The sequence below is a fragment of the Tremella mesenterica genome, assembly GCF_000271645.1.
Source record: "Tremella mesenterica DSM 1558 unplaced genomic scaffold TREMEscaffold_1, whole genome shotgun sequence".
In the NCBI taxonomy this organism is placed as follows: domain Eukaryota; kingdom Fungi; phylum Basidiomycota; class Tremellomycetes; order Tremellales; family Tremellaceae; genus Tremella; species Tremella mesenterica.
Window position 1 is genome coordinate 5,503,318 of NW_006711225.1, and position 14,952 is coordinate 5,518,269.

Below are 14,952 nucleotides of genomic sequence, written 5' to 3' on the forward strand. Positions count from 1 at the left end.
AATTAGTACAGACTGAGTGCAAGTCATGATGCTCATTTATCCATGCGAGATACATGTTCCTGCATTGTTAAATATATTACAATGACAATAACCTCCCTATACTTTCCTCATCCGCACTTTCTATCCCTCTCTCTTTCCTTCCTTCATTCCCCCATTTCTCCCATATTTCCTTCACTTGCATCTTTTCCTCTGATGTCAGAACGTCCATTTCGATAGCTCCGACCAACGCTCTCAAAGCAAATTCATCATATTCCATTTCTCCCTTATCCCCTTCACCCTCACCCTCACCTTTGCTTGTTGATTCTCTTCCACCTTTTAAGACATTTAAAAGCTCTTTAAACACACCAGCTCTATATAAACCCTCCATCACATCTTCCTGTCCTTGTCTCCCTTCCAATATATGCGCCGCTACATCTTCGGGAACTTCCGTATCCCATCCTTCCGCATGTAAAAGGACTAGATTATGTACCAGAAAAGCCATCTTTCGTCGTACACCAACGTCGAGGTCTCGAACACCGGAAGAAATGGCGAGATAACCTTCGTCAGAATTCAAAGAAAGGGCTGTGGGTGTTAATGGCCAATGTTTGAGTGAAGAGGAAAGTGCGTAAGTTGCCCTGGCGCGTGTTTGGGGAGAATGGGATGGAGATAGTAAAGATAAAATGGGAGTAAGTGGGGTATGAAGATGTAACTGGTGCTTAGTCATTGATTGCTTGCATTTACCACTAGACACAAAAATAGATAGACACGGGAAAGAATGACTGATGATAACTATCGAGTCGATATATACTTAAAGCCTAGAAGAAAGAGGACAGGTGATGAGATTGATGAGATGATTGAATGAGGATGAATGTGACATGGGGATGACGATGATTTACGGTACGAAATAGATTACTCACAGCAGCTTGAGCTTTGATATTATTTTGAACGGCAGTTCCTATGATCCAACAAGTAGCAGCTAAAATCTCTTCGTTTTGTACTTTCAACAACGATAACAAAGGTTCCCATAATTTCAACACGGCGAGATTATTGGCGTTGTCTATTGATTCTACCAGCTATTCATCAGCCCTTCTTCTGATAATTCCATTTCCAATACACACTGATTTTGTCGTCTTGAACCATGTGTAGTTAGTTATACCAGATCACAGACAGCAACATCACCCTAAAAGCAGGAAGAGCCTCAGAACGGATGATACATCAAAATGGAAGATGTAGGGATTTAAACACTCACCATTTCTAAATCGTCCAATGCCTCTAACGCTCATCCAAATCATTTCCCTCATCACAGCAAGACATCTATCCTCATCGTCACACTATCGTTAACCATATAAGATCATATCTCGGAGTCAAATCAGACCGTAGTTGTGGAATAGGAGGTACGGGTGAGACACCAGGGTCAGAAGGATGGAATGCCGATAGACCTGTTTGACCTCTTTGTTCGGTTCGGACATCCGGATTGGCGGGGTTGAAACGAAGAGTTAGGGATTCATCTGGTGTGACTTGAGAAGAATCAGAAGAATGGGAAGTGGAATTAGCTATGGACCATCTGAGGAGTTCGTTAAGATCTGGCATGTTTAATAGTGGACGAAAAGAGGAGAGGGAAGGAGGGAATATAAATTTTGGGTGGGTGTTTTCGAAATGTTCAGAAGGAACGAGGTGGCAAATGCTCGAACTTTTAAGTGCAGGACGACCACGTGGCTTACATTACACCCTTACTCTAACTTACCTTTGTAGAGCCACGCTGCTGAAGGCTTCGCGAGCCTATTACATAGACGGTTACTGACTTGATCAAGGATAAAGGGTAAGTAATCAATCTTCCTCCCTTCATTCTTCATTTGGCAATCATTCATTCATTCATTCACTCATTCATTCATTCATTCATTCATTCATTGGGAAACAGACATTTACTCAGTTTAGGAATAGATTATCATCGAGGTTCGACTTGCCTTCTTGGGAAGAAAGGATCGGCCTGACCTTGTTCACAGCCCTGACACCATCAAGATGTCTTCGTGTCAAACTACTACTTTGTAAGTTACTTATCAACAACTCGCTCACTGTTAGTAACGCATAGCTGCCCCTTGACGGATCTGCAACTTGATCGATGGAGCCAATCGTAACACCCAGTACACCCAATTGTACCGTCTTTGGATGTCCGGATAATTGTCCAAGCGGTCGAGGTGATCCCGACACAATACATTACCAAACCTACCTTTGCACCCCCCAGCGAGAACATAGCCTGTCCCTGGATGATTCACGGGTGAAAGACGATCGATACGTTTGTCTGACATACCCATCACCCGTGGCAGATCGGTACATAGGACCTTTGGATCCTAGGTCGCAGGGGACAGTCGAGGGCAATGACACCGTGAATGTCAAAGTGGAAGAGGTGGATGTCGAAAGGTGGTTGGAAGAGCCGTCGTCTCCTCCAACACCGGCGAGGCCAATCCACATAGGCCAATAGTGAAATCAGAAGTAATGGAGCCCAACTTATCCACTCCACCGTCTCACACACCCCGCTTTCCGCCGGACCCGCTAACTCCAACAACTGGCGTGATATCGGCTACTGGCGCGATATGTGAGGGCGAGATACACAGGCACTGCAACGGGACTACTGAAGTGCGGGTCGAGTTGTACGGATCGGAGGGGTGCGTATGGTGCTGCCAGACAGACTCTTCTACGACTCGGAGAAGTATGGTCCTGGCATAGAAACCTTGCTTAGTCCAGCCAAAGAGAGTTGTAATGGCTCCCTCTCGTCGATGAAACAGGAAGAAACGGATCATGTGGACGATGATTTCTATAGATGGTATTGAATTGGAGCTTGCCTGATGGTGCGTTAGTAGCATCCCGCCGCCACATTAGGAAAAGTTAAGTACTTAGTGGTTATTGAATGCATTTCAATACCGTACATTTGTATCATATACTAATTGGATGTATTAATCCCGGGGGGCAAGCCTATCAGGGGTAATTAAAGTAAAGTAAGCCCAGGCCGAAAACTCACTCCTCCTTACCTTCGTTAAGTACCATCTCCCGTCCTTTCCCCCTCTTGCACCATGCCTGGTCCGTCATCCCCTCCTACCCCAGGCATTTCCACTATCCCTACTTCCAAATCACCTGCTCTCGTCACTAAACCTGACACCTTCCATCCTGTCCCTGTTCTCCCTCCAAAAGCCCCGCCGGAGGGAATAGAAGCAGGCCCCTCTCATTATGACTACACCGAGAATGCTCCTCAGGCGGTGGTGGACGCGATAGCCATTGAACGTGCGAGAGAGCAACAACAGGGACCTCCAGATCTTCTTGTCGGTAGTCTATCAGAATGGAGTGACGATGACGGTAAGTACGCCCAAAACTCCCTTCCATTCATACCCTAGACATAGCCTCGCCTTTTACTGATGATTAGCAGATCACTTCTTTCCTTCTTCTGTCACTAGGAGACGAGCCTCTTCCACGTCTCGTCGTTCAAGCATCGCTGGATCTAGACCTCCAGGTGCATTCTGGCGTACGACATCTCAACAGGCTGGACTGGCATCGCCTTCCTCCGGAGTTTTCGTTGTCGATTTGGAAGACGAACCGCATGAAATCGGCCCTGAAACCCGTCCAGGTCATAGACATCCACTTCGCGTACCACCTCCACGTCGAAGTCAATCCAAAAAAAGAAACCGTGGATCTCCCGCTGGTCAACGAAATAGTGGAGATTATTTCTCATTGCCTGTTGACAGGCCACCAGAGCAGTACGATCAAGACACACCGACCAGTCCTGCAAGACCAGCTACGACGCTGGCCAAGATTGCTTCGTATATCGGTTTCGTCAGACCAGAGGGGGATGAAGAGCCCCGAGGATCTCGTCCGTCTTCTCGAGCTTCTTATCGCTCCGCTACAAGATCACCCTCGAGCAGTTCTGCAGATTCGTGGGGTTATAGAGATGAGGATACAGACAGTGACTCTAAAACATCCGACAGACCGACAGGAGAGGAAGGATACACATCTTCCCTGGCAGACGACACGTCACTCCCTCCACAATCACGGCCTCATTCACCTACTCTACCCCTCGTCCCAAACGCCACCGATGGCATCTTCGGTGACCCTACTCGAGCTCAAGATATGACAGAGGCCAAAGACTTTGCAAGCGTTGCTGTACCCTCTCGGCAGACGGTCCTTCTTCCAGATGAAGACCTCTCCATCCGCTTCACAGGGTACAGGACGGATCCGTTACGCAGTGCTATATGGTGGGCTGGGTGTTTCTTCACATTTGGGGGTCTTGGGCTGCTTGGACGATGGATTCCATCGATATGGGTGGGATTTTGCGGGAAGGAAACCGCTTTCGATGAAGCTAGAGAAGGGAGTTGGCTTATGGTCGAGGTCCGTGTCCCCATGAGATGTAATCACTCAAGCTAACGAGTAGACACCCTATGGAGATTTACACATTGTGCCGTTACAGATTATTCCTTATCCTTATCCTTTATCCACAGTGTTTCCGCAAACACTCACCGCGACCACGTCTAAAACCCCGTCTATCCGCGGGCAACCAATGACAAACGGCAGTCCCATCCCCTCCACCTCTCACACTTTGCATGGTGAACCACCTGGTGGAGTCGGTGCCGCCAAGGATCTCATCCCAGATGTAGAGCCAGGACGAACGACTTGGGAAGAAACGATGGGATTCTTGAAAATCATGGAATATCGTTACACTCGTTTTGCACTAGAGCCGTACTCTGGGCAGTGGTCAATGATTCGAGATTGGCGAGACCCTCGGTGGACCGCTGCTCGGGTAGTCGCGCAAGGTCTAGATAGCAACACTAGGCAACAACGCCGTTTGTTGACGGGTGACAACATCATTGACATTGCCGCAAAGTCTATACCAGGTCTTTTAGTGGATGAAGTAAGCCTTCCCCTATTTCCTTCGTGTTATGCTGACCTGTAGGTCCTTCATCCCTTCTATGTTTTTCAAATCGCTTCCATACTTCTGTGGTCGATCGACGACTATTACTACTATGCCTTTGCTATTGCTCTCATCAGCATAACAAGCATCTTGGGTACACTGGTTGAGACGAAGCGAACAATCGAGAGGATGAGAGAAATGTCTCGTTTCCATTGCGACGTCAAGGTGTTTGTCAATGGTGAATGTGAGTGGATGAGTCTGCATCTTGGTCTTGGGGCTGATCGAACTAGGGACTATCAGAGATTGTGTGGACATGGTACCGGGGGATATCTTTGATGCTTCCGATACCAACCTCACCGTCTTCCCCTGCGATGCCGTCCTTCTTTGCGGAGACGCCATAGTGAACGAATCAATGCTCACTGGCGAATCTGTTCCCGTTAGCAAGATCCCCGTCAAAGACGAAGCTCTCCGATCCATGTCGAAAGAAGCCAAACAGGGGAGCTCGGAAGTCAACCCTGATCTCGCAAAACACTACCTTTTCTCCGGAACCAAGATAATACGCGTACGCGCTGGAGCCAGGCCGCCGTGGGCTCCTCCAAGCGATGAACCCGTAGCATTAGCTATGGTCACTCGTACTGGCTTCAACACCACCAAGGGCGCCTTGATCCGGTCGATGCTTTTCCCCAAACCCATGGGGTTCAAGTTCTACCGCGATTCAATGAACTTCATCGGCGTATTGGCGATCATTGCCGGTCTTGGATTTGCCGTTTCGGCTGTACAGTTCGTTCGTATGGGCATTCATTGGCATACCATCCTACTTCGCGCACTCGACCTCATCACCATCGTCGTTCCTCCCGCACTCCCTGCCACTCTCACAATTGGTACCACTTTTGCTATTGAGCGACTCAGAAAAAGTGGTATATTCTGCATCTCTCCCAACAGAGTCAACATCGGGGGCAAAATCAACGTCATATGTTTTGACAAGACTGGTACGTTGACAGAAGATGGTCTTGACGTTCTCGGCGTACGAACCATCGATCGAGAAGATCAACGGTTCTCCGAGTTACACAGCGATATCACCGAGGTACCTCAAACAGGAGGATCTAATGGCAAGACTCCACTACTTCACGCTCTTGCGACTTGTCATTCTTTGAAACTCATCGATGGAGAGATGATCGGCGATCCACTCGACATCAAAATGTTCTCGTACACTGGTTGGACTTTGGACGAGGGACAATCGAGACCTGTTACTGCTAAAGGTGGAGTTGAACGACCACAGACTCTGGTACAGACAGTCGTACGACCCCCTGGAACGGATCAATGGCACGTCGAAGACGCTCTACGGCCAGGTTCCAAACATGCTCATTTCCTCGAATTGGGTGTCATTAGAACATTTGACTTTGTCTCAGCATTACGACGAATGAGTGTGATTGTCAAAAGACTAAAATCCACGTCGATGGAAGTTTACGTCAAAGGTGCCCCAGAAGTCATGCCTGAAATCTGTGACCCGTCATCTTTTCCTATCGATTATGAAGACATGCTATCGTATTACACTCGTAATGGCTTCCGTGTCATCGCCATCGCTGGCAAATCCATCGAGGGTCTTACGTGGCTGAAAGCTCAACGCATGCGTCGCGAAGTGGCTGAAAACGATCTTCAATTTTTGGGGTTCATCGTATTCGAAAACAAACTAAAACCTGGAACAGCACCTGCGATACATACCCTTCGAGCTGCTCATTTGGCTTGTAGAATGGTCACTGGAGATAACGTCCGCACGGCTATCAGCGTAGCTAGGGAATGTGGATTGGTTTCCCATTCAGCCAGTGTATACATACCGACCTTTTTACAAGGTACTGGAACCACTGAAGGGGCTAGACTTGATTGGTCAAGTGTGGATGACGATAATTTGAAATTGGACGAACTTACACTCAAGCCGGTTGTGAATATGGAAAGGGTTTTGGATGTGGGGGAGGAGACGAGTGATTATCAGTTGGCTTTGACGGGTGATGTATTCAGATGGATGTTGGATTATACAGAGATTGAGACGATGGAACGTGTTAGTGTTACCTTGTTTCTCCTTCCTCCTTCCTCTTCCTACGTACCATCAAATCTTTAGGGTGTTGTGCTGTAGGAAGAAAGTTTAGCTGACCCCCAGATGTTGGTCAAAGGTGTGGTTTTCGCTCGAATGTCTCCAGACGAAAAAGCAGAGTTGGTCGAACGACTTCAGGCTCTAGGATATACAGTGGCTTTCTGCGGTGATGGAGCCAACGATTGCGGAGCTCTTAAAGCTGCCGACGTAGGCGTCAGTCTTTCCGAAGCGGAAGCCTCTGTCGCTGCACCTTTCACCAGTCGTATTCCTGACATTTCCTGTATGGTCGAAGTGATCAAAGAAGGTCGAGCTGCCCTCGTTACTAGTTTTAGTTGTTTCAAATACATGTACGTTTGTGCCGTCCTCTGCATCGCTCTCGCTAATGAACAGGGCGTTATACTCTATGATCCAATTCACTACGGTCACACTTGTACGTGTTCCTCTTTAAGACCAAAATGTAGGATGCTAAAAAGGTAGCTATATTCTTTCGCCTCTAGCTTGGGCGACTTCCAGTGAGTGAGAAATCCTATTATGGAAGCGTTCGTTGACAGTCAGATTCCTTTACATAGATCTATTCGTGATCATCCCTATAGCTGTAACGAGTACGTCCTCCCTTGTGATTATAGAACTAAGACTGATGTCAAGTGGGAAGAACGTTGCCTTATCCAAAAATTCATCCAAAACGACCTACAGCAAGTCTTGTGTCGAAAAAGGTCTTGACCAGTATTGTTGGACAGATCCTGATCAATTTCGCTATACAGATGTTTGTCTTTCTCTGGGTGAGACGTCAGTCTTGGTAAGTTTTCGTCTTGCCTCTTGGCGCATCTCTTGGATCACGGCACGTTTCCTAAGTTGTGCTGTATCGAAATGGGACTTGAGCAGCGTCGAGACGTTGTAAAGGAGCTGGTAGACTGACGATACCAGGTACAAATCCCCCGATGTGAACGATGATAAACTCGAAACTTTTAATTATGAAAACACAACTCTCTTCCTCGTCTCATGTTTCCAGTACATTCTTGTCGCTGGGGTCTTCAGCGTCGGTCCGCCATATCGCAAACCAATCTATACCAATCGTAAGTCCCCCTTCCTCTCAAATGTCCTTTGACTGTGTTCCTATTCCCTTGATTGGAGCTTTACTAAATGCTAGCATCCCTCATCATCTGTCTAGTCAGTCTGGGCGCTTTCAGCACCTATGTTCTCCTCTCCCCTTCAACACCCATCGCTCTAATACTAGACATCATATCTCTTCCCATTCGATTCAAGTTTGAACTCCTTCTCATCGCCGCTATCAACATCATCGCTTGTTTCACTTTTGAACGCTTTGCCGAAAGACCCATCGCAAAGGTCATCAGTTATACACGACGATTGTACCGAACTCGACGAGGAAAAAAGCGGCATGAGAGAGGAGAACATCAGTATAAAGTCATCGAGGGCAACATGCGGTGATACAAGAGTGAATATCCTTTGGTCCTTTGGCATTTTCATTTTAGTCTCGATCTGAAGTGTGACCATGGTGTCATGTCATATTGCAATGCTTTGGATTCTCCCCATTCACCTACCCTCGGCATTCACCTGTGATGTAAAGCTGACATGGGGCAAATCAGGAGAAAAGTGGGATCCTTTGGATACTAATGGCACCTTTTAACACTAAAGGGACTTTGACAAACCTCTCGACTTTGACTGACCCGGGAGAAATATCGTACTCGTCGCTTCGAATGGCAGACTTTGACTGAAATTGACCTTTGAGACTTGAAAAAGTATCCCGCATTGACCCGCTCAAGTCCCTCACCCACACTTACTCCCACCCCTTGCTTTCTCACAAGATATCCCTTTCTTCCATCTTTTCTTCTTTCTTAATCATCGAGTTATTCTCTGTTTGTTCACCACATCTATCTATCAAGTCCTCAAGATACCTCGACGGAAACCATCAGAGAGCACTTTGAATATACTTCATCGTACCTCTTGTGCAAGGTGTCAAAATGTGAGTTTACATTTTGAAACGGAGAGAAGTATGGTCGTCTAATTGATAGGCCTAAAAACTACACGATAGACGATTCTCAATGGTCAACCCCTGCTCTGTCCTTGTCAACAGGATGGAACATGCTTAGGAATGGGGGTGCAAACGAATATATCAACGCTACGCAAGTAGCTGTCATGCAACCTTTGTTGGGAAATTTCTGGAATCAAAGTGTTTCGTGGACTACGACGCAGGGAAGTGAAGTGACGATGGATTTTGTTGGTGAGTGAACTGTTCTCTCTTTCTTCCATCCATCTTCCCCACCTCGTCTTATTCATCATTTTGAGCCATCACAATGCATATTTTGTCTCAGTTAGCTTACTAACACCTTATTATTTCTTGAGGGCTGGTGGAAGGAAGAGTAGCCTCCTTTGTCTTTTACTTCAAGAATACAAGTTGAATCCCCTTCCCCTTCCCCGCCGACGTTTGAATACAAGTGAACAATAATGTATATGACGAATGAGAGAGAAAGAATGAAACTAGACTGATACCAATAGGAACCGACTTTTACGCTTATGGTCCTACCGGTCCTTCTTACGGCAGATTCTCAGTTTCACTCGATAATATTACTCTTGGAACTTACACATCTTATGCCGCTCAAGATACCCCGCATGATCTTCTTTTCCAAACTCATGGATTGGACGATGAGAAACATCAAATTAAATTCAATTTAGTTGATGGTGGTGGAGCTGCATTCGGATTTGATGTGGCTAATGTTACTTCTGTTGCTGCTTTTGTCGAGTGAGTTGGTTTCACTTTCATTCATTTGGACATTCATCCCTTCCTGGTCCGCTTCTTTTGATCATTACACATTATTCTTTTGGTGTAAGGAGTAATCTGTTCTGTACATTCTGTACATGAGACTATACCCATCATACCTGCTCCCAGTTTCGATCAAAAACGTATCGAATTTTTACTCGGGATATGTGATACGAACAAAAGTGATAGGATATAATGAGATCATTCGACTAACTCATCAGTCCCGCAACGGCCGCAGCGACTGCGTCTGCCTCTCTCGCCGCTGCTGCTTCCGCCTCTGCCGCCGCCGCAGCAGCAGCAGCCTCCGCATCGGCCGAAGCAGCCATGATGGGTGGTCTCACACCTCAACAAATCGCACTCCTTACCACCCCATACAATTTCCATTGGAACCCTGCAGCTCGATTCGTAGTTGTTTTCTCCGCTTTGGTCGCTTTCTTCATCTTCGTCCTCATCGTTCGTTCTCTTGCCAAAAGTCATTCTAGGAGTAAAGCAAGGAGAGATGACGTCAGTTGGTTTTCAGGTTCGGCAGGGACGAAAAGACAAAGACCCGCCACTAGAGTGTTGGACGCTTTGAGAGGTGGGAAAATCAGCGCACCTATCTCGGAAGATGGACATAGTGATAAAACTTATAAGAATCCAACTGGTAGTTTTGAAGATGATGGGACACCTAAGAGTTGGCAATAATCATTTATCTTTATACTTCGTGGATCCAATCATAGGCTATTCCGTCGTTAGTGGATGTTGTAAAGATTGAGTAGGACATGACTGAGGAGAGAAGATGAGGAAATAACGTAGGAGATTGAGAATGTCGGATTGGGATATCGATCAGGATGGTTTGTGAAAAGTTGGATTTGATTTCTCTGGTATTTCAATTAGTTAATATAGTTTTTATACCCTGTTTTTGTTTTTCTTCTGGTACGGTATGTAATAGAGCTCACTCTTTTATTGTTTCCTTTATCAAGTCATATCTCCTTCCCTCTGTTATTATAACAGACATTGAGCTACATAATCATTTTACTACAGTAGGAGTATTATCCCCCGGTTGTACCCCATGTCGGCTTTGTACGATGATATCAAAACGTTCCTTTTTCATCAGCATATCAACATTCCCTCAAAGTAGAGACATGGTACATACCAGTACTTGAAGCCCTAGTACATTTTCAAACTCTTCCAACCGACTTGATTCGTCCAGTTTTAGAAACGCTTTCAACGATCCTAGCCGATGAAGGATATACAAAGCGGCGTACGTGTTGATTCCATATTCTTCTACCAACATGTTTTCTTCTTCATTCTACTCGTCAGCTTTCGTAGACATGAACAACTTGAAGTGATGTCACTCACGGTATCATTCTCTAACCATGACCTATCCCCCATCTCCTCTCCTTCCAACCTTTCGTTATCTTCTTCTACCAAATGACTCAAAAGATTGATCACTTGTCCAACTCCTCCATCCACAAAAACCAGTTCAGGTTTCCCAATGACATAATCTTCCATCTCCAAAACTGCTAATCGTCGTTTCAATTGCGGTAAGGTATTCTTGACACAAGGTGTAAGAGGATCAGGTATGTCTTCATCAGGATCATAGGTTTGAGAATGAGAATAAGGGATCACTTCAAATATCACTATCACACGTCGATACATCAATATACAAGTATTGATATTGTTAATCAATCCTCGTAGGTCTTTATCGATATTTGACAATTTACGAAAGATAATAGCGGTCATAGGAGACAGGATGAGGTCGGCACCTTGTATAGGACCATCACGTTCGATCAATTGGAATTGACTTGACTTGAGAGCACGGGTCAGAGGACGGTGAGTGAACATTTCAATATTGGCCAGTACCTTCAATGGCTGTTTCAGGATTTGAGGATGAGTGACAACTTTTTCGTACCATGCAGGATTGCGCAGTGAGGGATCTCTTTTCCACGCTCTTGATTTGACAGCAGGACTGGAGGAAACTTGAGTGGGTTGTACCTTAGGGGATGGTGAGCGCCGAGGCAATTCGACGAGATCATGACGACCAATCAGGGTCAGATGGTCAGATAAGGTGAGGAGATCCGAACAGGGATCATCCATTTCGGTTCTCATTCGACCCCCTTGAGCTTTTGAATCGCATGTCATGACCAATTGCCGTAAGCTGTCGTCTGATTTGTCGCGTTGAACCTCTTTTACAACGTGCGTTGTCTTCATCTTTCGTCCGCCGGCACTTTGCAGTTTGTGACTTTGGTTCAAGGATTTGGGCGGTGTCTGGAGTTGAGAAGTCGCCACAGATTTAGATGGGCTGATAGGAGCGTAACGAGATTGGGGGTGGTCCTGGATGATGGTGCGAGAAGTGGTAGGGAGGCGAGCTTCAGATGGTTCGCCTATGTCGTAGCCATCAGCAAGTATCTCCTCTGTCCTAGGGCGCAACTTGCGTTGATTAAGTCGTCGACGTTGTACCCGTGAGACCAGTTCCTCCGTCCGACTCCTCTTGTACCGGGTTGTTGCAGTAGTCACAATTCCCATGGAAGCATCTTTGATCTGACTTACCAGTGTCGAGTCATTCGACGATGTCCGAAGAGGAGGTACGAGTGGAATGGTAGTGTCATGTCGTTCGGGTCTCGTGGTTTTAGATCGGGAAACAAGTAAAGTCGATATGGGTCGAAGCACGATGTTGGGTGCATTTGTTGAGGGAAAGTACCGGGATGTTTTACTAGACGGACGCGATCTCCACTGCAAGTCTGACGACGGAGAAGATGGCTCTGGCGGATCGGTGACTTCTGGCGCCTGAGGAGTCGGGGGCTCAACAGGGATTGTATCGAACCAATGGGGACCGGAAGAGGACGAGGCAGGGTAAAATAGAGGTTCACCATCAACCTTCATATCATAAGTTGATGGGCCTGGTTCGGATTTCCGAATTGAAAGTGAATTCAAAATCGGATTTTTGGAATGGCGTGAGCCGTTCCAAGGAGACTCGTGTGAGAGGTGACTGATCGTCAGTCCGGAAAAGGCTATTTTAGATACTCACATTGAAGAGTTCGGCCAGAATGACTGTAACAGCTGTTCTGATCATCAGTAGCTTCTTGCGAGAACGACCTGAACCTACCCGTTCGATGACCCAGCCACCTTTCCGCCTGTATCTCAAGCCGCTGTCGAATATGTTGGTCATGTGAGACTATGAACTCGTCATGTGGTCCACCTCGAGTCGATCGATCTGATGGTCTGGAAGCTTTTGTGGTCGGGGTAAGTGGTTCGAATGGCGGGCAATCTAAGATTAATCTTGTTTTCCTCGAAGCAAGAGAAATAGCTTACCGAAACTATCTAGTAGTGACAGAGAGAGGGGGTCGTCCTTCATGTCTATCATCCCACTATGTTGCAGAACACTGGTAGGTCGAGGAATGGCATCTCCCGATGCGACATGAGTGGGGTCGATTGGTACAATGTCAAGTTTGACAGACTTGAGAAGCGCCGTATAATTCGTTAGTCCCTTTTTCTGATTATGAAGAACGGAACCAAAAGGGAAGAGAGGGGGGGATATCGGTCTGTGAATTGAGGCCTACAACCATCAACTGTCAACTAAGATATTATGGACACATGGGCTCACTTTGACAGCCATGTCATCATCTCTTGCCCATACGTCCCACATCGATCGTTTATGCAGCTCCTCCTTAGGTCTCATAACTTCTTTCTTCATCTGTTCAGTCCAGCGCCTCTTGAGATTCACCACTTCCTCCCTCACATCAGGAGAGATCGTCATGCGCAGACCACTTTTTGTCAGCTTTGATACGATAGACCCAATGTTAGAGTCGCTTACAGGACTTCATTCTCGTCCACTCTCTCGATAGGAAAAGGGGTGATAGTTAAGGGGTAGACACAACGATATGGCCCATCGCGGATGATTTGTTTCATTGTGGTAGGTACAGGACGTGGTCGAGAGGGGTTAGGTGTGGGCGTAGCTTTGACACTGGTCATGGTCAGAAATGGGGAGAATGGACGAAAAGGTGATAGCTGTGGTGGTACTTATCGTGAGCTGTCACTCTACGAAACGCTGTGGCAGCTCACCCACGGGCGATTCCAACACCTTCCTCTCCAAATCCATCTCTTCGATACTCTTCCATAGCTTGAATCCTTTCACAACGAGCTCCTTCGCTTCTCTACTCACCTGAGGGGGTGCTTGCCACACTTTATCTCTCATGTGTTGGGGTACGATACGTTCGGCATCTTGTCGGAATGCGATGAACGGATCTTCGAGGTCTGCAAGCAGTTGAAGGTGCTGGTCAGGCGATAGATGTAACCTTTGAAGATTCTGAAGATCAACTTTATCGGACAAAGCGAAGGGACGAGAAGTCACTAACTTGAGCCGCCAGGTTCTCGGTGTACTGTTTGAAAGGTCGCCTGGATGGATACTGACGTAAATTCGCAATAGCCCATGCGTACAGTTGGTCGTGCGTCTGGCCTGTGTGCGATTCCATCCTGTCAGTAGATGTGAGAAGAGTAAAGTCAGATGGAAAAGTAGATGATGGATGAGTGGATTAGGTGAGTGGCAAATGTTTAGGGTTAAGTAGTGTAGCGCACGGGCCGCCTGTGGTCGTCGTCACTCCTTCTTTCTAAGTCATGTCAAATATCACAAAGATCATACGAGAGGTCAGTCAGTGTGCTCAAAATGCTTACAACACTTCTTTCAACCCGAGAGACAACCTGGAGAGATACTCACTTGATCACTTGACAGCACCTGTACCCACCCCGACGTCCCATAACATCTTCTCCCTTCCTCTCACTCTCATCCATTCTATAGCGTCCCCAATCTTCTCTACCTCTGTCCATTCTCCTCTTCCCTTCCCTCCCCTCGCTCCATCTTTCGCTCCCTTGAGTCTCTGCGTTTCCTGTATAGCATCCCCCCGGTTATTCGATGACAGATTCTCCTGCTCGTCTTCTAGGTCTCTTTGCAATTGCGGGCTTTCCTCCTGGTCCGCATTGGAGTCACCGGGTGATACAGGGATAGGCTCCACACTTACTCTCACACGCAAAGCCAGCCAATTCCAACTTTTGACTTCCCTCACCCATTCTTCCACGTCTTCTCTCGATCCAGAGGCATACATGATTCCAGGATGACCAGTTTTAGAGAAACCGACTAAGGATAATGGAAGACAAAGAGATCAGTTTTTACTTTTGGTTGAGAAAGTAAATGATGGGATATCAGAGTGAATGGTGAGGTGTAGATCGACGTTTGGC

At 46.7% G+C, this 14,952-nt stretch overlaps 5 protein-coding genes across 5 annotated transcripts in view; 3 read left to right on the forward strand and 2 right to left on the reverse strand.

Annotated features, from left to right (window-relative positions):
- Positions 1 to 32: 32 nt before the first annotated feature.
- On the reverse strand, positions 33 to 1,569 carry TREMEDRAFT_73099 (uncharacterized protein; the record flags this gene model as incomplete). Its single annotated transcript, XM_007002154.1, has 4 exons — positions 33 to 688; positions 897 to 1,052; positions 1,229 to 1,249; positions 1,312 to 1,569. 4 exons carry the CDS (start codon positions 1,567 to 1,569, stop codon positions 77 to 79), a joined length of 1,047 nt encoding a protein of 348 aa, XP_007002216.1. The 3' UTR covers positions 33 to 76.
- A 429-nt stretch (positions 1,570 to 1,998) lies between these two features.
- On the forward strand, positions 1,999 to 2,807 carry TREMEDRAFT_59739 (uncharacterized protein; the record flags this gene model as incomplete). The annotated part of the gene is made up of 3 exons (XM_007001739.1): positions 1,999 to 2,024; positions 2,376 to 2,642; positions 2,666 to 2,807. 3 exons carry the CDS (start codon positions 1,999 to 2,001, stop codon positions 2,805 to 2,807), a joined length of 435 nt encoding a protein of 144 aa, XP_007001801.1.
- A 1,288-nt stretch (positions 2,808 to 4,095) lies between these two features.
- On the forward strand, positions 4,096 to 8,408 carry TREMEDRAFT_67419 (uncharacterized protein; the record flags this gene model as incomplete). The annotated part of the gene is made up of 11 exons (XM_007001897.1): positions 4,096 to 4,353; positions 4,397 to 4,873; positions 4,916 to 5,117; positions 5,164 to 6,929; positions 7,029 to 7,309; positions 7,353 to 7,392; positions 7,440 to 7,474; positions 7,518 to 7,564; positions 7,608 to 7,758; positions 7,887 to 8,035; positions 8,110 to 8,408. The coding sequence occupies 11 exons, from the start codon at positions 4,096 to 4,098 to the stop codon at positions 8,406 to 8,408; spliced, it is 3,705 nt and encodes a 1,234-aa protein (XP_007001959.1).
- A 585-nt stretch (positions 8,409 to 8,993) lies between these two features.
- On the forward strand, positions 8,994 to 9,568 carry TREMEDRAFT_20069 (uncharacterized protein; the record flags this gene model as incomplete). The annotated part of the gene is made up of 2 exons (XM_007000378.1): positions 8,994 to 9,201; positions 9,477 to 9,568. Coding segments are annotated over 2 exons (300 nt in total), but the record flags the coding sequence as incomplete, so codon positions are not given.
- A 1,179-nt stretch (positions 9,569 to 10,747) lies between these two features.
- TREMEDRAFT_59741 (uncharacterized protein) overlaps positions 10,748 to 14,952 on the reverse strand; it is a gene marked incomplete at both ends in the record, with an annotated part of 4,815 nt that continues 610 nt past the window's right edge. Inside the window, 12 exons of the mRNA XM_007001740.1 lie at positions 10,748 to 10,822; positions 10,874 to 11,029; positions 11,080 to 12,709; positions 12,749 to 12,785; positions 12,827 to 12,988; positions 13,033 to 13,276; positions 13,325 to 13,487; positions 13,535 to 13,739; positions 13,783 to 14,026; positions 14,076 to 14,193; positions 14,296 to 14,327; positions 14,463 to 14,799. Coding sequence (XP_007001802.1) covers positions 10,748 to 10,822; positions 10,874 to 11,029; positions 11,080 to 12,709; positions 12,749 to 12,785; positions 12,827 to 12,988; positions 13,033 to 13,276; positions 13,325 to 13,487; positions 13,535 to 13,739; positions 13,783 to 14,026; positions 14,076 to 14,193; positions 14,296 to 14,327; positions 14,463 to 14,799 — 3,403 coding nt within the window. The remainder of the gene's footprint in view (positions 10,823 to 10,873; positions 11,030 to 11,079; positions 12,710 to 12,748; positions 12,786 to 12,826; positions 12,989 to 13,032; positions 13,277 to 13,324; positions 13,488 to 13,534; positions 13,740 to 13,782; positions 14,027 to 14,075; positions 14,194 to 14,295; positions 14,328 to 14,462; positions 14,800 to 14,952) is intronic.